Source organism: Rhinopithecus roxellana, chromosome 13 (assembly GCF_007565055.1).
Source record: "Rhinopithecus roxellana isolate Shanxi Qingling chromosome 13, ASM756505v1, whole genome shotgun sequence".
Classification (NCBI taxonomy): Eukaryota; Metazoa; Chordata; class Mammalia; order Primates; family Cercopithecidae; genus Rhinopithecus; species Rhinopithecus roxellana.
This window is the reverse complement of record NC_044561.1, coordinates 22,784,019-22,806,003: the sequence shown is the minus strand read 5'-3', so window position 1 is coordinate 22,806,003 and position 21,985 is coordinate 22,784,019. Positions and strand designations below refer to the sequence as shown.

At 51.3% G+C, this 21,985-nt stretch overlaps 1 protein-coding gene across 1 annotated transcript in view; it reads right to left on the bottom strand.

Annotated features, from left to right (window-relative positions):
• Nucleotides 1–3,745: 3,745 nt before the first annotated feature.
• Nucleotides 3,746–21,985, bottom strand: part of MN1 (MN1 proto-oncogene, transcriptional regulator) — a 53,395-nt gene continuing 35,155 nt past the window's right edge. Inside the window, exon 2 of the mRNA XM_010375575.2 lies at nucleotides 3,746–6,593. Coding sequence (XP_010373877.2) covers nucleotides 6,412–6,593 — 182 coding nt within the window. The 3' untranslated portion in view covers nucleotides 3,746–6,411. The remainder of the gene's footprint in view (nucleotides 6,594–21,985) is intronic.

Below are 21,985 nucleotides of genomic sequence, written 5' to 3'. Positions count from 1 at the left end.
TGCCCAGCATACAGTAAGTACTCAAAGGAATCCATGATTCCTGAAGTTACAAAAGGTTGATAGTCACTGAGCACTTACGGTGAGCAAGACCTGTGCAAAACCCTCACTTGAGCCTCACTATCTCCCTATGAAGTGGTCATTACTGTGAACATTCTCTCCACTTTACAGATGAGTAAACTGAGGTGCAAAGAGTCAAGGCTCTGCAGTCCAGACCCTGGGCTATGACCTGCTCATCCATCCACCCTAGGAATCTGAGGCCCACCCAGCATCCCACCACATCCAAAAGCCCCCTCTTCTCTTCACACACAACCCAGGTGACCCCAACCCAGAGTGACTTTAAGAAGCCCTACACAAACACCCATGAAAATGTCTCCTAGGCGCCAAGAGGGGGTGATGTCATTACTTCCCTGCCCCCTCTTTTCTGCTTTCCCTCGTAAGGACTGACCCATCTCTAACTAGGGTCCTCTCTTTTTCTAAATCCCTTAAAAACAATATGATCTCAGAATGAAGCTTCTGATAACTTGCAGTTGAGGGCATAGGGCCGCAGATGTCCAAATTCAATGGGGCCTTGGGCCACCAGATCCCTGTCACCTCAGGGACCATCACAGTGCAACCCTACTGTAGAGAAAGAAAAATGGAAGCCCAAAGCAGTGTCTCTCCAAGATACACTTTGAATTTCCTGTGGTATTTAGTCCAGAATCTTTCTTCAGATAACGTGGCCCCTTCCGAGGCTGCAAAAATGGAATTCGCTCAACATCTATCTGCCACAGATGGATAGTGTACCTTCCTCATACTCTGCACTATGTATGGGTCCTGTCCAGGTAGGGCCACCACCCTCCTAATCCAAGCTGGGCCAGGGTCCTCGGCTGCCTTCTACCCCTCGTTCCCCTAGACTGTCAACTCAGAATGAAGAAGGACATTCTTTCTGAGGTGTGAGATGGGTGTTTCTCTGTTAGTATGGAAAGACCCCACCAGCAAGGTGGGCCAGCCTACTGCTAGACCCCTATCCTGGTCCTCCCCAGGGCCAACATGTATCCCAATGTCATGTGCAACCCCCACAATGTGCCAGTCCGTGCCATAGCCCTTTGGTTCCTAGGGCCTCTGAGAGTTCATTCATTCACTCATGTGTTCGTTTCACACCAACCTGAAGTCTCCCAGATGCCCATACCCAATACTCATCATTCTTTCACATTCCTTTCTCCTTCCTTGGGTTCTGATCATGATCATATACAACTGTCACTCTGAGCAGGAGACCTTTAAAGGTTAAAGAGATTTTTTAAGCTTCTTCCAAATTTAGGTGACTATAGAGGCTTCATCTGTAAAACTTTATATTCTGATAAATATGCCATTACCTATATAAAGAAAACTTGAAAACTTGAAAGAAAAAAAAATACAATAAAACTTCTGCAAAATTAGGCTCAATTTATGTGCTGGGATGACTAGGATGAACTCCTATTCATCCTTCAAAACCCTCTCTGGACATGCCCTGCTGGAGAAAGCCTTTTCCAAGCCTCCCACATGGGGTTCATGAATCTCTGAGTGGCATCCATACCTTGTACCACCATGGGTTCCCGGGCATATTCCCTTCACTTTTAACTGTCAGCATACTTGTCCATCCAATCCTATTCCCTCTTTCTAGACTGTATTTTAAGAGCAGGATGATTCATGATCTCCATGACAACTGGAGTCAGAGACACTTTTTGACAGCACATCCTTGTACACTTCATCTCCCCGAGCCTATTGCCTCATCTGGGACATGGGATGAATCTGCCCTGGCATGAGGTTGCCATGAGAATTAAATGAGAAAATATTAGTCTGTAAAGTGCCTAGTACTGAGTGTGGCTCTCGATTCATGGCAGTTTTATTACCTAGATCCTCCGCTTCTGCCACATAATAGGAGCTGAATACATCTGTTGAGTTGGAATGAAACAGTTTGAATTGCCTGCACCTACATGGTGTCCTTTCGTTACCAGTGAGGGGTGAACCCAGGTCTCTGAGTCAGTCCCAGGGAAGCAAATTTCCTCCACGATCATTCTATCCTGTAGACGGGTCACAGGAAGTGGGAGCACCATGTCTAACTCTGAAGGGTCTGGAAGATGTGTCCTACCAAATGCCAATGGACAGGTGTCACCAGGTGTCAGAAGGGGGCTGGCACTGCCTGTTCCCGCTCTGTGTCTAGCACTCTGCTCAGGAGTCTTCTCATAAATAGCTCTGTGGGGTCATAATACTCTTTCTGTCCACTCTACAGCCAAGAAAACTGAGGCTCAGAGAGAGTACACTGCCTACCGCCTGGAGACCCAGTGCCTGCAGAGGTTTTTCCACTCAAGATTCCAGCCCCGGTGACAGAGCAACTAACTATGGCGGGTAATCTTCCTAAATGTGTTCTTTGCTCCTGAGATAGGGAATTTCCTGGATGTAATTATACATTTTACCAGCTTAATGCCAGTCTGGGAGCTTCTGTTAACACGCTGCGTTAGTGTGATGTTTTCTGGGGTAGAGTCATTGAAGACATGTGTAAGCTATTTGCCTCCACACTGAATGGCTGCACTGCAGCTCTCAATCTGCCGCCATCATTTCTGACTCATCTTGCCGCTCCAACCTGGCATCGGGCCCACCTACATTAGCCCTCTGATCTGCTGCGGGCTGTGAAAGAAGGTAACTGCACCTGTTATAATTATGTGTAAAATAAGAGTTCAGACATTCTGATTCAGTAGTCTAGCACAAGGCCAGAAATCTGGAGTTAACAAGAGCCCTTAAGTGTTTCTGCAGGCAGGGTTCTGTGGACCGTGCTTTGAGAAACACTGAGAGGTAAAGGTGCAAAAGGGAAGAACAGGGAGGGTCTGCAGTGGCCTCAGGTCTGAGGCTGCAGATGCTGGAGTGAAGCCACTGCCCAAAGCGTGGCCCATAGGCAAACCAATCCTTTTACAGGGCTGGTGCTCACAGTGAGCTTCCAGCTAGATGTTAGTTGCTCCACTCTAGAAGCAAAAAACTGGGGGCTGTAGTTAAGCCGCTTGTCCAAGGTTCGTGGCTGTAAGCGGAGGAAGCAGCATGCGCCCCAGGACGGCGCGACTCCAGACCGCCATCAGCTGCCCTGTGGTCAGACCATGGTGCTGATGCTGATGCTTATGAAGCACTTGCTACGTGTTGTGTCCAATACATTGTCTCCAATAACAACCCCACGAGCTAGACCCCTTTCAAAGATGAGGAAAAGGTGGAGCTGAGAAGCTGCATGACTTGCTTACTAGGCTTACTAGGATCTGAAACTCAACACTAGAACTCAGAAGCGCAAGCATCACCCTACACAGCCACTTGGGGGGCACTTCCCTTGCCCCCTCCCTCCTACATGAGTCAGATACAGGGTTCTTGGCCCCCAAAGGATCTTTCCCCAAGGAGACGTTGGACAATGTTTAGAGAGTTTTTTTTTTTGGTTGCCACAAGGGTAGGAGGTGCTACTGGCATGTAGTGGGTGGAGGTCAGGAATGCCGTTCAACCTCCTAAAATGCCTGGTTGCCCCCTTTACACTCCAGCAAAGAATTAACAGGCCCAAAATGTCAATAGTGCCAAGGCTGAGAAATACTGAAATGACCCAACTTAGAACAACATCAGCACACACACACACACACACACACTACAGCATCCAAACCTACACCCCTACATCCTATAGAATCTGAAGAGATTGATGTAAAAAGGGGATAGAGTTGGGGGAAAACAAAGCAAGCAAGCCCCACCCACAAATATACCACAGTCACCATTAACGTCATATTTATTGTTATTTAACTGCTCAGGAAAACATATACAGGTATATACAATATGCAGGAATACAGAAGACTGCACTTTACATATTTTTTTAAAAAAGAAAGAAAAAAATAACACTCAATTTCATGAGCTATTGTCACAGTCTTCCAACCAAGCATTTCAGAAATGAATTTCTTTTAAGAGTCAAAAAAGATTACAGGATTGCCTAACACACAGCAGAGTTAAGTTTTCATATTTTACATGTGCAATAACATTTTCGTTTTCTTTTCTAAAGAGTTTGCTATGCAGTACTGATTACCAGTGTTCGGAGTCTAGTGTGTTGAGTGTGTTTTTCATTTACTTTTATTCTTTCCATTAAACCAAATTTAATGAAATAACATCCTTTTGCTTAAGGCTATTTTTAAAGCTGTTTCATTCTGGGGGTCGTGGGGAGCGAGAAAGTTTGTAAAACTTCAGGGGTTTCCGAGGTTGCCAGGACCATGAGCTAATTGGCAAAGTGTTGATGACTCAACGCTGGGAAAGTCAAAGACAGAAGTTAAGACACTTTGCTCCCCGGCCTTAAGCAATTAAGGAGAAATCATTCCTGTTTCAAAAGTAAAATGATGAAGCTCTCAAACAGCTGTACACTGCAGAATCAGAGGTATCATGGAGTTCTGCCCAGAATACAGTCAACTCTCCCACAGCCCATGGTGGGGGAAAATTCTCTTCCCTTTCCATTCCTTTTGTAGCAGAACGCAGGAACTGCCTCGGCTCATACCTTTCTCGCTGATCAATTCATGTCACCTGCTTTGTCTGCCCTCTGAAGCCGGGCTTTGCCCCAGGTCAACACTGCCCAGGCGAGAACCGCAGACTCAGACCCCAGCCAAAAGGGCCGGCAGAAGGAAAGAGGGGAGAAGGGAGGGGAAGGAGTGAGGTTTTTCTGAAAGCTCCTCTCCCTTTGCTGAAAAGTTCTTTGAAATAAACAATGTGGGTGTTGTATGGTGAGCCCAGAGCCTTCAGGTCACTTGCTAAAAAAAGCCTGGATCTGCAAACTCTGAGGACCTGGAGGGGGTGGAGGAGCTCAAAGTGGAGGGTTTTAGTAAGACAAGCTCGATAACAATAACTGAAATTAAATATAACCATCACCGATTTGGGTGAAGTGGTATCAGTCACTTCTTGTCTAACCCACCCGGGAATCTATGTGACCCCCACCACAAGCCATAAACGGCTTTTGCAGGCATCAACAGCACCCAAAGGTGCGTGTCCATGCCAACCACCACTCATCTCTGCTCAAAGCAGTTATTCCTTTGTGAGATGCTTTGGGACATGGCTCTAGTTTTGCAACAGGGTGAGATTCCATCAAAAGTTGGGGAGGGGGCAGAGGAATTCCAGGGTTCAAAACTAAAAGGCGTAGGAATCAAAGTCATTTTGTTATATTCTCTTTCTTTGTCCTCTAGCCCTCGGGAGTCTGCAGATCCCTGCAAAGAAAGACACCCAGGCTCAGAGAAGGCTGAGCAGGCTGAGCAAGAGGGTGCCTCATCCCTCCCACGGCTGGGGTTGCCCAGGTTGGACTGGGGATGGAATGGGAGAGATGAAGGAGATACACACAGTCCCCTCCTTCTTCCCTGGGATGCCCAGCCAGGAACAGCTTTCAGAAAAGGGAAAGGGCTGAGAACTCAGCCTCCTCCAACTCCAGCGCCCGAGGCACAGCTGGCCTGACTGCAGCAAGGGCAGCAGCCTGGCTCCAAAGACTGCAGGCTGGGAGCACACCATCCCCCATGCAGACCAAAGGCTGCTTAGCACAGCGTGAAAATGCAGGGCCTGGGCATTTGCGAGGAGGCCCAGAAAAGGAGAGAAAACACTACTGTCGAACATTCCAACTCCTTCCCACAGAGCAAAGCTGGACACGTCCTCACGTCCATCGCAGAGAGGGGCGGCTTCCAGCAGGAGAAGAGAGAACCCAAGTGGAAAGGAACTGAAGGCTGAGCATTGTGTTTGCAGGAACGAAAATATATTTTCTTAGGGAATAGACAAAACAAAATCCCAGGCGGAATACCTAAAGGGGGCATTCATTGTTTGGCTCCTGCCTAACTGATGACACTTGGGTGTCAATATATAATATTGTGAAGACAATTTGACTTTCACCCAGCAATATTCCAGAACTACTATTTTCCAGGATTTCCATTTTAATAAGCAGTGAACAAAGCAAAAAGAAAATAAAAGGGGAGGGGGTAAGAAAAGGAAAAACAATAAAAAAGAAAGCAACTCTTGTCTTATTATGAAATAACAATACTTGGACATACAGCAGCATGAAAATAAAACAAAGAAAGAGGTCATCTAAAAAATGTATGCCAAGATTACCGAAACATGGGGAGTATCTAGAGGAAAAAGGCTTAAGCAAAAGTTTGCTAACTGCAGAAGGGTTAACACTGGTAACATACTGTGGCAGACAAGTTTCTTTTTTAAAAAAACTTTTGAGGTTCCCCCCCGATTTTAAATTAACCCTTTCCGGTCCATATGCCACTAAGCAGGTACCAACCTAGAGAGAAAAAAAAATCATACACTCAGCAATAGTGGCCCTTTCAAATTAACAGAGGGGTGGGGTCAGGTTGAGGGGGAAGGAGACAGAGAAGGGGAGGGAAAGGGCCTGGTAGAGGAGGGGGTCTTTCTTGTCATTCAAGTTAGGGCAGCCACAAATGTCCCGAATCTGTTGGAGATGTCAGAATGCAGGGACCGCCAGGTGGGCACGGAGGCCCGAGCCTTGGCGTCACCCACGTCATCTGTGCAGTGGACAGACAGGCACTGCAAGTGGCTGCCAGGCTGGGTTGCTGAGGCCTTGTTTGCCGGGAGGTCGTGGGCTGTGGAGAGAGAAGGAAGAGAGGACATTAGTGGCACGCTCATCTCTGAGGGACACCATAATGGGGGCCAAAGTGGCAGAGGCATACAAGAGAGGCACCGTCCACGCCCTCTTTCCATGGCTAAAGCTGGTCCCGGAGGATCTAGAGATGTTGTTTCGAATCCTCTTGCTGTTACCTCTGATTCATCTGTGAGCTCTCAGCCAAGGGAAGACCCACCCTGTTGGGCCTCAGTTTCCCCACTGGGAAATAGAAAAGTGAGGCAGGATAAACTCAAGAGTTTGCCCATCTCTGATGCACCAGAGTTCCCAAAAGATTAACTGGACATGATCTAAGTCAGGAATGCTTCCTGGAGGCGGGGCATCTAAACTGGGCATCAAAGGATGTGTAGGAGTTCGCCACATGCCGTGAAAGGGTGGAGGGGAGGATTGTCTGGGTCCAGAACACAGCCTGTTTGTGTGTCATCCTCTGGAGAGACATTTGCTCAGGGTCTACCATGAGCTGGGAACTTTCTTAAAATGTGCCAGACTGCATACCAACTCCAAGAGTAAGGATGATCACCTCTACTTTATAGCTAAGAAAACTGAGACTCAGAGAGGGAAAATGACTTGCCCCAAGTCACATAGGAGAAAGTGTGGAGTCACAGCACCCTTCCCAGAGGAGCACAAAGGATGGAGAAGGTGCCTGTGGACACCCAGCTTGGCACAGCTGAGTCACAAAGACTAGAAGCCCACAGCTCCCCAAGCCCCAAGTGCTCCCCTATTCTCAAGCACTCCCCAAGCCCAAAGCACTCCCCAGGACTTTCCAATTGCTCCCTTTTCAGCCCCTTCCCACCTCTGAAGGTTCTGCCCCTCACTGGTGTGCAGGGGCTGAGGCTCCATGGAAGTGACTTTGAGAGTGGGGACATGGGAGAGGAGGAGCCCTTCAGGACACCTGCCTATGTCTTTCATTCCCTCCTATGCTCTGGCCATAGCTTTCTCATACTCCATTTTACAGATGAGAAGTCTGAGCCCCAGAAAGGCACAGAAACTTTCCTGGGGTCACACAGCTCCAACCTAACAGCTGAGAGAATCCAGTTCTAGCTCCACAAAGGGACCCGAGGCCAGTCCCCTCCTCTGAAAATGGGGGTGTCTGCCCGGCTCATGCACCTCCTTATGATGGCTAGTCAACTAGGCTGTTGATATGTACAAGGTGTTTGTATAAACTGTAAAGTGCTGTCTTCACAAGGACAGAGGGTGAAGTGTTCAGAGCAGGAAAGACAGAGAATCTGAGCTCCCCAGTCAGACCAGCACAAAAGCACTATTCTCAGCTGCTACATGAAAGGACTCTGGGTGCCTGGGGTGGGGGAGTCTATTCTTCTCCCATACCCTTAATGAAAATCCCCTGATCCCCCTTCTCATTGAGTCACACAATGCCAGAAAGCACCACAGATCACAGGGATGTCTGTGTTAGACATGCTTGAGGAGAAAGTAGTCTGACAACCATTCACATCTTAGTATAAATTAGACCAGAGCAGGCAATTTGCAGGACTTCTCATTTACGGCTACCATGTGACCACTGGCTCCGTCCTGAGACCTGCCATATGTCAATGAAGAGTCTCATTATTCTCATTTCCTAGAGTCTGACTTTAGAGTATGCCCACGGTCACACAGCCTGGAAGGGACAGAAAGCTGGTTTTGAATATGGGCTGATGTTGAATTTCTGCCTCAGTAGAAGTGAAAAAAGTTGAGATTGGGGGTGGGGGGCTCTGCTCCAGCTGCGGGAGCACACCCAGATACTGAACTCCATGACCGGCCTGCCCTCAATCCTCTGTGCAAGCCCAGCCAAGGGCCCTGTGCCAGGCAGGAGTCACCCGCCCGCCCTGCCCTCTGGGATTAAGCAGGAGGCCTCCCCCAGGAGCTGAGCCACTGCGTGCAGAGAAAATCCTCCCAGAGGGATGGGCCCAGGCAGTTGAGGACAGGCCATGACTAACTGGGCTTGGGGCCCCCACCCTGGAGCCCCAGAGACACCTTGCTTTGGGATCTGCATGCTGGGAGGAGCCGGAGCTGGGGAGGAAGGCGCCTTCCTTGGCCACTTCCTTCATTCATGCAATTAACATGCCTTTATTGAGGACCTTCTATATGCCAGGCATGGTACAAGCCCTGCGGATCTAGCATGGAACAGGACAGACACTGTCCCCACCCTCCTCCTGGAGCTGAGAGTGAGGCCAGGAAACAGTATCTCTTTGTGACCAAAGCACAGTCACTTTGGAGTCACAGCCCCACTACAATGTGGCCAAAGCTCTACCATGCTCCCTCTCTGGACCTCAGTTTCCCCATTGGTAAAATGGGGATGACGTCATCTCCCCTGGGGCCTTGTAATGGCCTGACACACAGAGAGACCCCCAAACAGTGCTGCTGGGACTGTCTTTCATATCTGGGAGGGTCACGGGGTGAGGGGGGCTTTGCAGCCACTTAGAAGCCCCTAAAGCCCCATTACTTCCTGGGGCCCAGCCAGGTGGGCATGTTCCTGGCCATGAAACAGGAGTCTTTGCCCCATTTCACAGAAGGAGAAACTGAGGTTCTGAATCCAAGGTTTCAAAGCTAGTTCGTAGTGGTGAAATCTGGATGCTATTAATACCCCACCCAGGGCTTCCTGGGGAGAAGGTACCCCAGGAAGCTTAAGGCATCAGATGCAGGGTTTCCAGGAACATGGCAGGCCCTGGATTCTGGCAATACTGAGGCACAGTGCCCCAACCTTTGCTCTTGAACCCATGCTTGCCTTGTTCCCAGTGACCCCTCCACCCTACCCTGCCTAATGTCTCCAAAGGAATTTTACTCCAGCACTGCAAGATCTGGATTGGCGGGAGTGGGGTGAGGGAAGTAGTATCTGCCACAGAGAGAGAGAAAGAAAGAAAATCTGAAAGGGGGTTACTTCCCCAACTTTGCACACATTATCTCAAGGAATGAACATAGCAATGCTTGTGCCCACTTTACAGATGAGAAAACAGACTCCGAGGGATAAAGCTCCTTGCCAAAGGAGAGAGAAACTCTTTGCTCTGGCGCTGCAAGCACCCAGAAGGTGAAAGAAAATTCCTGAGCAACACACCGGGCAGAGGAAGCTGCGTCTGCCAAGCGATGGGTAAGACAGACCCAAATGGCCAGATTTTCTAAAGATGCTTTCATCCCCAGGTTACAGACATCAGCGTGCGGTGCACTAATGCCAGAAACCATTGCTGTTCTTATTAGGGGTGGACTTAATGAGGGTGTCCCAGGCACACAACTGAACACTTCCATGTATTATCTAAATCCATCCCCCAGCAAGCCCATTAGTGGGGGTGACCCTTCTCCCCACCCTGGCAGGGCCACCCTGGGCTCAGAGAAGGTGAGAGGCTTGCCAGATGTCACAAAGCATGGGTGCAGGATTCCCCAGCCTCCGCCTAGAATGAGCAAGAGAGCCTACCAGTCTGGTATCCACAGGGAATATTTTTAAGAGAGAATATTATTCTTCAGTTCTTGACAACCCAAGCATGACCAAACTCATCCTCCTGCCGGATTCATTCCAGCTAGGGGGACCTAACACGCCCTCAGACCGCGGCTCCCCAGGGCTGCCGAGTCGCTGCCGATAAATCAGTCTCACGGAAGCTGCCTCAAGTCATGGCCTGCCCCAGCTCCAGAGAGGCCCTCAGTCCCCACTCCTTGAGGCGGCAAGCATGCCAGCCCCACACCAGGACCCAGCTCCAGAGAGGCCCTCAGTCTCCACTCCCTGAGGCGGCAAGCATGCCAGCCCCACACCAGGACCCAGCTCCAGAGAGGCCCTCAGTCTCCACTCCTTGAGGCAGCAAGCATGCCAGCCCCACACCAGGACCCAGCTCCAGAGAGGCCCTCAGTCTCCACTCCTTGAGGCAGCAAGCATGCCAGCCCCCACACCAGGACCCAGAGATAAAACCACCCCCTTACCAAACTCCCAGGGTTGAGGGAGACCCTGGAGTCACTCAGCGCCCGGCACTGGCAGACACCACAGAACCCAGTGGGTGCTGTTCTGTTTTCCACTTGATTATCAGCCTCGCCATCAGACTGTGGCCATGTGGAGAGGGGACAGGTTTGGCCTGTTCACCTCTGGATCCTGCACATGCTGGGCCCTCAGTTGGGTCCAGTGCACTGACTGTGAAGCGCCCTTCATCCCCATTTGACAGATGAGAAGACTGAGGCTCTAAGGGGCAGGAGCTACTCAGGGGTCACCCAGGGTCAGGTCACCAGCTCTAGGGGTGTGGCTCTCTCCTCTCAGCCCAGGATTCCCAGCTGGTCAGGCCAGGGTGGAATCCCAAATGCCCTGTACCTGGGCAGCTCCTGTCTGCAGAGCCACAGTTTCCTCATCTGCAACTTGGGGATAGTGATTCCTGCTGAGTCTGGCTAACAGCAGCGTGGTACGACCTCACAAGAGACTGGTAATACCACGTACATGTTGGGGGGTCAGTCCCAGAGGCTGGGGCAACGTTGTCTCAAAACAGATAACCCTTTGTGTGCCTCACCTGAATCAGGCAGCACGGGGCGGGGTGGTGGGGGGGGGCAGGGGAGGGGCCTCTGGTTCTTGGGGACTGATGGGCACGCCTGCCCAGCAAGGAAAGACTGAAGGACAGTTTTTAAGGACAGCTATGGTCAGAAAGAACCACCTCACGCCCCATGCCCAGGGTCAAGGCCCAGAGCTAAGACAGACACCCCTGCTGTTTCTCCTCCCAAAAGCACTTCTCAGCTTTTCTTCATGGCACAAATCCTCGCTGATCTTCCAACCTCTTCCTGCTACCCCATCACCCCTGCCCTGAACACCACAGCATTTCATTTGGTCATCATGCTGCAGAGGTTCAGGCTGCCCCCTGCTCACCCCACTGCAATCACAAGACCTACGTCGGATTCCGTCTTCCAAACTTCTCCATCCACAATGGAGACAGTAAGTTCCATTAAGGGAAGGAGAGAACCAGGAGCAGGGGCCAAAAAAAGCAATTGCGTGAATAACTCAAGTCACTCCGTTTCTCTTATAAGGTTCAACAATGATAGCGGCCACCATTCGTGGAGCAAGAAACTTTTGGGCACATCACTTCAGCTCTCAGAACCTTGGTTCTACGAAATGGGGAAAATAATAGGACCGGCCGTCATGGAGGCAGTTAGGAGAATTTAGTGAAATGATCCATGCAAAATGCTTAGCACGTGGGGCACTCCTGCCAACACTGGCTCTGAGTACAGCCTGTTGATGCTGTTGGCCAGCCTGCAGGTGACAGCGGGGACCTGCAGGGCTGGGTCCAGGGAGGGCTGAGTGACCCTTCTGCAGGCTGTGCCTGGGGTGAAGGGAGAATAGAAAAGAGGGGACGTTTACCTGGGGATGTTGCATTTTAAATTTTGCTTCTAGAGATGCCACCCACCCATAGAGGGGGCCGAGTTTTCTTTTTTTCTTTAAAGTCAGCAAAACAGGCCTCATCATCACCCTGCTCTGCACTAAAATCCCCGGACCAGGTTCCAATGTGGGTGAGCCACGTGCTCAGGCTTCGTGAGCCAGGCGGAGGTGGCTGCCACCTCCCACACCAGGCAAAGGGCTGCCTCGGTGGTTCTCCCAGCCACAGTTCCACCACTGAGCCCCAAGGAAGGAGACTCCTGACCCAGCCACCTCCTGCCCCGCTGCCTACCTGAGGGAAAGCCAGGTGTATTTGGGGGGAAGGACAGAGCCCAACAACTGCCCATATCAAGGGCTCCCTGGGTACTCCCCCAGAGCATGGCCCGGGCCAGGTGCCAACCTCTTCTGTCATATGGGAAGAATAAGAGAACCTACCTCACGGGCTGCTAGGAGGATTAAGTGAGATGATAGCTGGAAAGCCTTCAACATATGGTGAGCCCTTTGTCAAAAAAGGGTAGCTGCTCTGACACTTACCATTCTTTTGTTGTTGCTGTTGCTGTTTTTCTTTTAGAGACAGAGTCTCGCTCTGTCACCCAGGCTGGAGGGCAGTGGCACAAAAAAAAAAGAGCTCACTGCAACCTCAACCTCCTGATGTCAAGCAATCTTCCCACTTCATCCTCCCAAGTAGCTGGGACTATAGGTGCGCACTACCACACCTGGCTAATTTTTTAAAATTTATTTTGTAGAGATGAGGATCTCACTATGTTGCCAAGTCTAGTCTTGTATTCCTGAGTTCAAGCAATCCTCCCATCTCAGCTTCCCGAAGCGCTGGGATTACAGGGGTGAGCCACCATGCCTGGCCACATTTTTCCTTCTAATCCCCTAACCTGGTACTACTGTTGCTCTTTACAGATGAACTGAAAGACGGTCCAGAGAGTCAGAGCCTGATCAGGGTCACACGGAGTCAGAGGCAGAGCCAGGCCTGCGATCCAGCCTCTGGTTTTCGTTTTGTTTTTTGTAGAGATGGGGCCTTGCTATGTTGCCCAGGCTGGTCTCAAACTCCTGGGCTCAAGTGATCTGCCCACCTCGGCCTCCCAAAGTGCTGGATTACAGGCGTGAGCCACCACGCCCAGCCCACTCTTACTGTTCTTGGCACTGGAGGCAGCCAGAGCTAGAAGTGCCATGTGCTAGCTTCGTGCCATGGGGCAGTTTCTTCGTCCCTGTGGGTGCTGGAAGCTGCCGAGGCTGGGGTCAGGGTGCAATCCCAGGCCGAGCCAGAGAATGAGAATTCCGGGCGTATTTTTAACTCGGAGCTTATGTAAGAAGCAGTGTGGGCCCCAGCACACAATAGCGGATGACTCTCGCCCAACTCACCCTCGCTGGATTCCGACAAAGGGAAATGTATTTTGGTTTTTCCTTTATTTGGACCTGGTGCGGGGAGACACTGGGTTCTGTGACAGCTGCCACTCAACTGGGAGGCTGGGCGATGGGCCTGGAAGCTGAGGCAGGTCTGGTGGCCACAGGGCTGAGCCACCACCACTTGGAGCCTTCGTGCTACAGCCTGGGAGTCCCTTAGCCCCCCACACACACTTATCTGTGACCCCCAGACCTTGGTAGCCTTTGTGTTCCTCACCTCCTTAGAAGGGCAGGGCCACTGCATCCAAGCCAGCCCCAGGCATTCCAGGTCACTCTTCACTCTTCCCCATCCCCCACAGTCAGCCCAGGAACCAAGGAGGGAAGAGGTTGCCTCCAAAGTCTGCCCACTTTTCTCCTGCCCCACTGCCCTACCCTGGCCCACACACCCACCATCTCCTGCCTGCAGCTGCCACTTTGCCTCACTCTCTGCTTGCACACTGCCCTCCAAACCTGTGAGCTGGAGGAGTTTCCTGAAGCAACCACAGCAGGCCTCTCTCCTGCTTGAAACTTCCATGGCTCCCCAGTACCTCCTAGCTCTGCATGCCCTAGCCCGACTCCCTCTCGGACCTCCAACCTCATCTCTCAGCGCTTTCTCCCGCACTGCAAGCCCCAGCTATTCATTCCCTCAACAGAGTCCTGATCCTTCCACCTCCACACCTTTGCTGCTGCGGATTTTTCTGCCTAGAGCACCTGCCCCTCCTCACCCCAGGTGACTCCTGCCATCCTACCTGACTGTCAGCCCCATGGCGATGTTTCTCCAATGCCCCTACTCTGAGATACATACACTTCTCTCCCTGCTGGCAGATGGCACCCTGGCCCTGGCTACCATGATGGTAATGATACTGTTGCTGCAGCCTGGCTGGCTTCAGGGACATGCTCACACATCTCGCTCTGGCAGAGGGGTGTTCTGAGGTCAGGGCCCCTCACCAACAGGCCACGAAACACAGAAAACATCACGGGGGACTTTGGAGTCAGATGGCCAAGGTCTGTATCCTCGTCCCTGGCATTTTTCCCAGCAGCTCAACTTGGGCAAGTCACTTTCCCTCTCTGAGCCTCACCTTCCTTCTCTGTGAAACGGGAAGGGGATAAGGTTCTATTGTGCCTGGCATAAGGCAGGTGCCCAGGAAAATGCTACCAGCTATCAGAGCAGACAGAAGTCACAGGAGTAGACAGTCTTGCCCAGTAGAAAGTACAGTCACAGGCTTTTTTTTTTTTTTTTTCTTTTTTCGGACAAGGTCTAGCTCTATTACCCAGGTTGGAGTGCAGTGGCGTGATCACAGCTCACTACAACCTCTGCCTCCCAGGCTCAAGCAATACCCCCACCTCAGCCTTCCAAGTAGCTGGGACTACAGGCGTGCGCCACCACGCCCGGCTAATTCTTGTATTTTTTTATAGAGATAGGATTTCACCATGTTGCCCAAGCTGGTCTCGAACTCATAAGCTCAAGCAATCCACCTGCCTCGGCCTCCCGAAGCATTGGGATTATAGGCGTGAGCCACCGTGCTTGGTGGTCACAGGCTTTTGACTGCAGCGCTAAGACCTGTCTCCAAGAACCCACCACTGAGAAATGTGGAGGACTTGACCCCTGTGGAGTTGGCCCCCACGACCCAACTAGAACCCATCTGCGGGGCCCCACAACCCCAAGAACGACCCTGCCTTGGCTGCCTGTGCACACTTGATCCCTGGGCCATGTCCCCTTCCATAGAAAGATAGATGAGGCCTGGGAAACTCAAAGACTCTGGGCTCAGGGGCAGAAACAGCAAATCTCAGCCAGAAGTCAGAGATCAGAAAGAGGGTCTACATGGCCACCAGCCAAGCGGGAAAACAGCAAACCTTAAACTTCACGGTTGGCCCCCACCCCAACCCTCCCAGACACGCATCAGCTTAGAGGTTGTCTCAGCTCTGAGCTTGGAGGTCTGAGTTCAAAGCCCACCACGGTCTGAATCTCAACTCTGGCCCTCACTAGCTCTGTGATCTTGGGCGGGTCTACTTGCTGAGCCTCAGTTTCCCTATCTGTAGAAGGGGATAACAATCCCTCTAGTGACAATGGCCTGGAAACCCTGAGGGCAAACATGCCCATGTGGCTCCCACCTACTTCCTGGCACACGGTAGGCACCTGGTATTTGTTAAATGTTTTAATGAATGGCTCACATTTTCATCTTAGCTCTGTCCCCTTGCTTGCTGTGTGATCCCCCTCTCTGGGCCTATTTGGCAAGTCACTAAAATGACTAGTGGTTTGGGTAAATGTACAACCCTCCCCACAAATCCCTTCTGTCCCTCTGGGGCAATCAGATTTCACATTTCAGCTGGGTGTGGTGGCTTACATATGTAATCCCAGCAGTTTGGGAGGTACAGGTGGGAGGATTGCTTAAGGCCAGGAGTTCGAGACCAGCCTGACCCTGTCTCTATAAAAAGCTTTTTTAAATTAACCAGACATTGGCTGGGTGTGGTGGCTCACGCCTGCAATCCCAGCACTTTGGGAGACCGAGGTGGGCGGATCACTTGAGGTCAGGAGTTCGTGACCAGCCTGGCCAACATGGTCCCATCTCTACTAAAAATACAAAAATTAGCCGGGAGTTGTGGTGCATTCCTGTATTCTCAACTACTTGGGAGGCTGAGGCAAGAGAATCGCTTGAACCTGGAAGGGAGAGCTTGCAATGAGCCAAGGTAATGCCACTGCACTCCAGCCTGGGCCACAGAGTGAGACTCCATCTCAAAGAAAAAAAAAAAATTAACCAGACATGGTGGTGCATGCTGGTAGTCCCAGCTGCTTGGGAGGCTGGGGCAGGAGGATCTATTGAGCCCAGGAGATTGAGGCTGCAGTGAGTTGGGATCATGCCACTGCACTCCAGTCTGAGTAACAGAGCAAGACCCTGTCTCTAAAAAAAATAAAGAAATATTTTACATTTGATATAGGCAAGAGGCTGGTCCAGGAGTTCTCCCTAAGCAAAGGCCACTGAGACACCTTGACCTGAGCTGAAGGAACCACCACCCACAACCCCAAGGATGGGGACTGAGGGACAGTGGCCAACAGCCTGAGTGACACTTCAAGCACCCCACCAGGGCCACGCAGAGCCCGAAGCAGGCCCAAGGGACTAGCCACTCCTTGGCCCAGCCCTGTGCCTGTGTCTTCCTGCCCTTTCTCTCCACCCCCATCAATGACAACTTCCAGCAATAATGTCACCGTGCAATCGAGAAAAGGGAAAAGGAAAGCAGACCACGTCTCTATGCCAGTCCGTTCCAGGGTGTGACCGTGAACATGCCCTGCAGGCTCAGTCAGCCTCAGTGAATGACTCCAACACCCAGCGGGAGAGAGGGCCCGACACACTAGCCCATTTTACAGCAGAAGAAACTGAGCCTCAAGGAGGTGATGCCACAGGCCCAGGGTCACACAGCCAGCCAGCCGCAGAGCCAAGGCCACACCAGAGATGTCTGATGTCACCGTGTGTGGTTTTTATCAAAGTTGCATGAAAAAGGGAAACATCATTGGCCAAAGTGACTGGCACAACCTCTCCCACCCCACCACCACCCCCAATTTCTCTCTTGCAAGCGTTCTCCTCTCAATCTGTCTTGTTCTTGCTCTCTCTCTCTTTCCCTCATGTCTTGCTCTTATTCACCCTCCTTCTGTCCATCATCCATCCTCTCTCTCTCCCTCTCTCTTATTCTTCTTCTTTCTACCCCTCCATCCATATCTCTCTCCCTCCCTCTCTCCTTCTCCCCCTCCCTCTTACTTTCTAATTCTTCTTCTCTCTCTCTCTCTCTCTCACTTTTTGGGGAAAAAGAAAACAAACCCGAGGCTCGCAGATGGGATGAGAACTTCCCAGGGTGACACAGAAGCTGAGGACAAAACCCGACAGCCCCCCGCCCCTTCAACGCTTCTTCCCTCACCACTGATGTCACTGAAGTTTCAGCTGCAACCTTCCCCCATCTGACAGGAGACAGCACACGGCGGGGACAGGGGCTCCTGGGGGCAGGGAGGGCCTGCATTCCCCTTCTTCCCTGGGCACAGAGCCAGGTGCAAAGACAGCCCCCCAACTCATGATGGGTGGGAGGGCCCTACAAGGCCCCCCCTTTCCAGGCCCCACGAGGGTGAAGCAGAGGCCTCGCGCTGGCCGCTGCAGCAGTGCAGTCTGGTGAGAGACTGGGCCAGGCCCCTGGAAACCTTCGGAAATTAATTCGAGTTGACTTGGCTGAGGGCAGCTGTCATTTAGATTGAGAACTGGCCAAGGGCTCCATGGAGGAGAGACTGCAAGGACATCATCGGAACCAGGCTGCCAGGAGCTGGGGGCAGGACCGGGAAATGCGGGAGGAAGCTGGGTCCTGGGGACTGTCCCTGGCCCTGAAGGAGGGGATGAGGTGGTGCGCAACAGCCCCGGACAGCAGGATGGACAGAGCAGGCTCCTCGCACCAGGCCTGGGCATCTCTGATTAGGCTCCTTGTCCTGGCACCTCCGGCCATGCAGCCAGTGACCTGTGACAGATGCAGCCCTGCACACCCCCGGGCCACTCCTGACCTGTATGCTGCTAAGATGTGACAGGCCCCGGGGGGCTGAGGGCCGGTCGCTCAGCCTGCACCTTCCTCTTGATGGCGGCGTTGCCAGGGTGCTTATGTAACAGCACAGCCCGTCAGTTCTGGGGAAATTCACTCCTCTGAGCCTCAATTTCCTCATCTACAAAATGGGGATGGAGACAGTATCATTCTCATAGGAGGGAGGGCCCGGGGGCAATGCAAGCACAGTGCTTAGCACAGTGCCAGGGACTGACCTCACCCCATAAATACTAGCTGCCACTCTGGAGAGACTCTCAAATATAATAATAGTATTTGCTGGTAATACCGGTAATGCTGGTAATAGTATTACCAGTAAGTACTATTATTATATTTGAGAGTCCCTCGGCCCTGTCTCCAGCACAGTCCTCCCGCTCTCTGTTTTCTTGCCTTCTTGCCCAAAATTCACCCACATGATGTTAGACCCCATACTGAGTGGCCCTGGGCAGGATGCTGTACCTCTCTGAGCCCCAGCATGCTCACATAGAAACTGGAGCAACTAAGCACCAGTGCTGACACCTCACTGAGCTCCTAGCATTCTGCCTGGCAAGTGGTAAGTCATTCAACAAATAATGATTTCTATTTATTTAAAAAAACAAAAAACAGACAAAAAAAAAAAAAAAAAAAAAAACAAGCAAACAAATAGAGGCCGAGTGCGGTGGCTCACCACTGTAATTCCAACACTTTGGGAAGCCGAGGCAGACAGATTGCTTGAGCCCAGGAGTTCAAGACCATCCTAGGCAACATAGCAGGACCCTGTCTCAAAATAAAAATAAAAAATAAAACATTAGCCAAGTGTGGTGGTGTGTGCCTATGGTCTTAGCTACTTGGGAGGCTAAGGTGAGAGGATCACTTGAACCTAGGAGTTCGAGGCTGCAGTGAGCTGTGATGGTGCTGTTGCACTCCAGCCTGGGTGACAGAGCAAGAGCTTATCTCAAAAGAAAGAAAGAAGATGAAAGAAGGAAGGAAGGGAGGGAGGGAGGGAGGGAGGGGGGGAGGGGAGAGAGAGAGAAAGGAAAGAAGGAAGGAAAGAAGGAAGGAAGGAAGGAAGGAAGGAAGGAAGGAAGGAAGGAAGGAAGGAAGGAAGGAAGGAAGAGAAAGAAAGAAAGAAAAAACAACATTCACATTTATTTGGAATTAGAGCCTCATTGCTTCCAGCCCATTGGAGGAAAAATGAGGTTCAGTGCAAGTCTGGATTTCTAAAAAACACATTTTCAAAGTGCTGATACTTTGGGTGCAGGTCCTGTGGAGCACCTGCCTCATCCCCCCATCCATGGGTCTGCCAGGAGTTCTGGGGTGTTTTCCTGTGTCGGGTCAGCACAGCTGGCAAGGGGCCGGCTTACCCGCATAAGTTCCACGCACTGCTTCATCCCCGGGGACGGGCTTTGCATAGGGGTCAGCTGTGCACAGTCACGCACTTTGGAGACAGAGGCCTGGCTTTGAAATCCATCCCTGCCACTGTGGGGTTGTGGGATCCTGGATCAACCACTTTGACGCCTCCATTGCCTCCTCTGAAAAATGGGTTTGGTCATTCCTTCCTTGCAAAGAGGGGGATGAACTGGTACCCAACCGACACTCAAAGTCCTGCTACCATTGTCAATTCCTCAAGCCTGGGCCTAGGGCAGCCTGGAGGAAGGGAGTCCTCATGAGGCCACTAACAACGTGGCAATGAGCCGATCACAGCTACACGTGTGCCTCCAGCCATGTGCTGGGCACTGAGCTCAGAGAGGGGAACCCAAAACAGCTCCCACCCCCAAGAGCTCCCAGCCTATGGGAGAGGTATTCCGGTAAACATGAACCTGCAAAACAGAGCAGGAACTCCACCAGAGCAAAAGGCAGGCCCGTGTTGTGAGATCTGAGTGGAGAACTGGGGATCCTGGAAGACTTCACAGAGGAGGGGGTGTGCAAGTTGGGGGTTAAGAATGAGTAGCAAGCTCTGCAGGAAGAGAAGACAAGAGGAGCACTCTATATCCAGGCGTGACTCCTTCCAAAGCAAGAGACTGGCCCAGGGACCCTGATTTAGGGATGGGTGTGAAACGAGGGAAGAGGAGGCTGCAAAATTCAAGTGAGGTCAGTCACGGAGACCACTGCAAGAAGTTAGACCGTGTTCCTGCCAACAATGGGGACCCAAGGAGGGCTTCTGAGCAGAGAAGGAGCATCGAGAATCCATCAAAATTAATAAAGAGGCTTGCACCTCATGCATCTAGCCTTGCCATAGAACACCTACTTAGAAACATACTCCCATATTGAGAACCAAGTCCCTTGTATTCTCCAACTCTGAGCAAGGTGGGGGAAAAGAGTCCCACTTCCATGGGAATAGTACCTTGAGAGAGCTTGGGTCTCACAGGACTGGCCCGGTGCCCAAGGCAGCTTCTGAGTCAGATGCCTCTAACTTGGGGCCCTAAGAAATTCAGCTTAGTTCCTCATTCCAGCCCTGCCACATCTCAGGCGGTGACCTCTACAAAGGACTCCACCTCCCTGTGCCTCCGCTTCCCCTCTGCACAATGGATGTGATCATCATGCTCTGTGCATTACATCACCAAGTCCTCTCTGAGGCTACAGGTAGGGAATCTGAAGCCTGAGAGGAATGGGGACCTGTGCCAGGTCATCCAACAGTGAGCAGAAGGGTTGAGGGCAAGTCACTTTATCTGTCTGTGTCTTGGTTTTCCCATCTGTGAAATGAGATCTTAGACCTACCGGGCAGGGCTGCCAGGAGAATGACATATGATAATATTAACAATAACATAATTACAGCTAGTACCTATCACATGTTCATTCTTTCAAATTCAATAATTCCTCACGTAACCTTGGAGGAAGCATCTATTCTCATAGTCCCATTTCTCAGATAAAGACCCTGCTAGGGTCAACCTACTACACCCCACAAGTCAAAACTGGCCCACTCCCTGTTTTTGTAAATAAAGTTTTATCAGAACACAGCCCTGCTCATTTGTTTACATTTTGTTTATGGCTGTTTTCCTAGAGGTGCATCAGATTGTAAGCACTGGGGCAGAGCTCTCCAGAGAAATAGTTAACCAAATATCTGGGCACCTCATGACCCAGTGAAGGTAACACATAAAATTAACCATCACAGTGTATAACCCACAAACCTAAATATTTGCTATAGATAGGGCCCTTTGCAGAGAAGGTATGCTGACCCTTGAACCTGGGGCTCAGAGACGTGATGTCACTCGTCCAAGTTCACGTAAGAGGAGGTTGCAAGCCAGGCACCCAGTGGGTGCTCAGTCCATGCTCCTGATCTATGAAGATTCATGCTGTCACTTTTAGGGAGTCAGAAATGTCCTCGTCATTTGCTATGGCCCTCAGCTTCCTTCTTGGGCTATAGCAGAAACCTCTCTTTCTTTTTTTTTTTTTTTTTTTTTTTTTTGAGGCAGAGTCTCAGTCTGTCGCCGGGGCTGGAGTGCAGTGGCCAGATCTCAGCTCACTGCAAGCTCCGCCTCCCGGGTTTACGCCATTCTCCTGCCTCAGCCTCCCGAGTAGCTGGGACTACAGGCGCCCGCCACTTCGCCCGGCTAGTTTTTGTATTTTTAGTAGAGACGGGGTTTCACCGTGTTAGCCAGGATGGTCTCGATCTCCTGACCTCGTGATCCGCCCGTCTCGGCCTCCCAAAGTGCTGGGATTACAGGCTTGAGCCACCGCGCCCGGCCGAAACCTCTCTTTCTACTTAAAAATCAATAGAATATTATTAGGAGCAGAGAGTTGCTAATAAAAAAAAAAAATCATTCCAGAACACATCCATAAAAAAGGAGAAAGGTGGGTTTTCCGAGGCCGAGTGAGTCAGCCACGTCAGGCAGGAGGGAGACTCGAGCGGGGGCTCCCAGCACTTACCCCTGCAAGGCCTCTGACGACCCCCATGTGGGCTGTATTGCCTGCCCAGCAAAGAGCAGCTCAGCTTCAACTCCAAAAGGACAGAGTGATGGGCAAAGCGGACAGTGACCGGCCAGGCAAGCGGGAACTGAGTGGGTAGTGGGTGGAGCACTGAGCCGGGGCTGGCCCAGATTCTCTCCACAGCCCTGGGAGAACCAAGGCCACGCAGCAAAAATGGCTGAGCC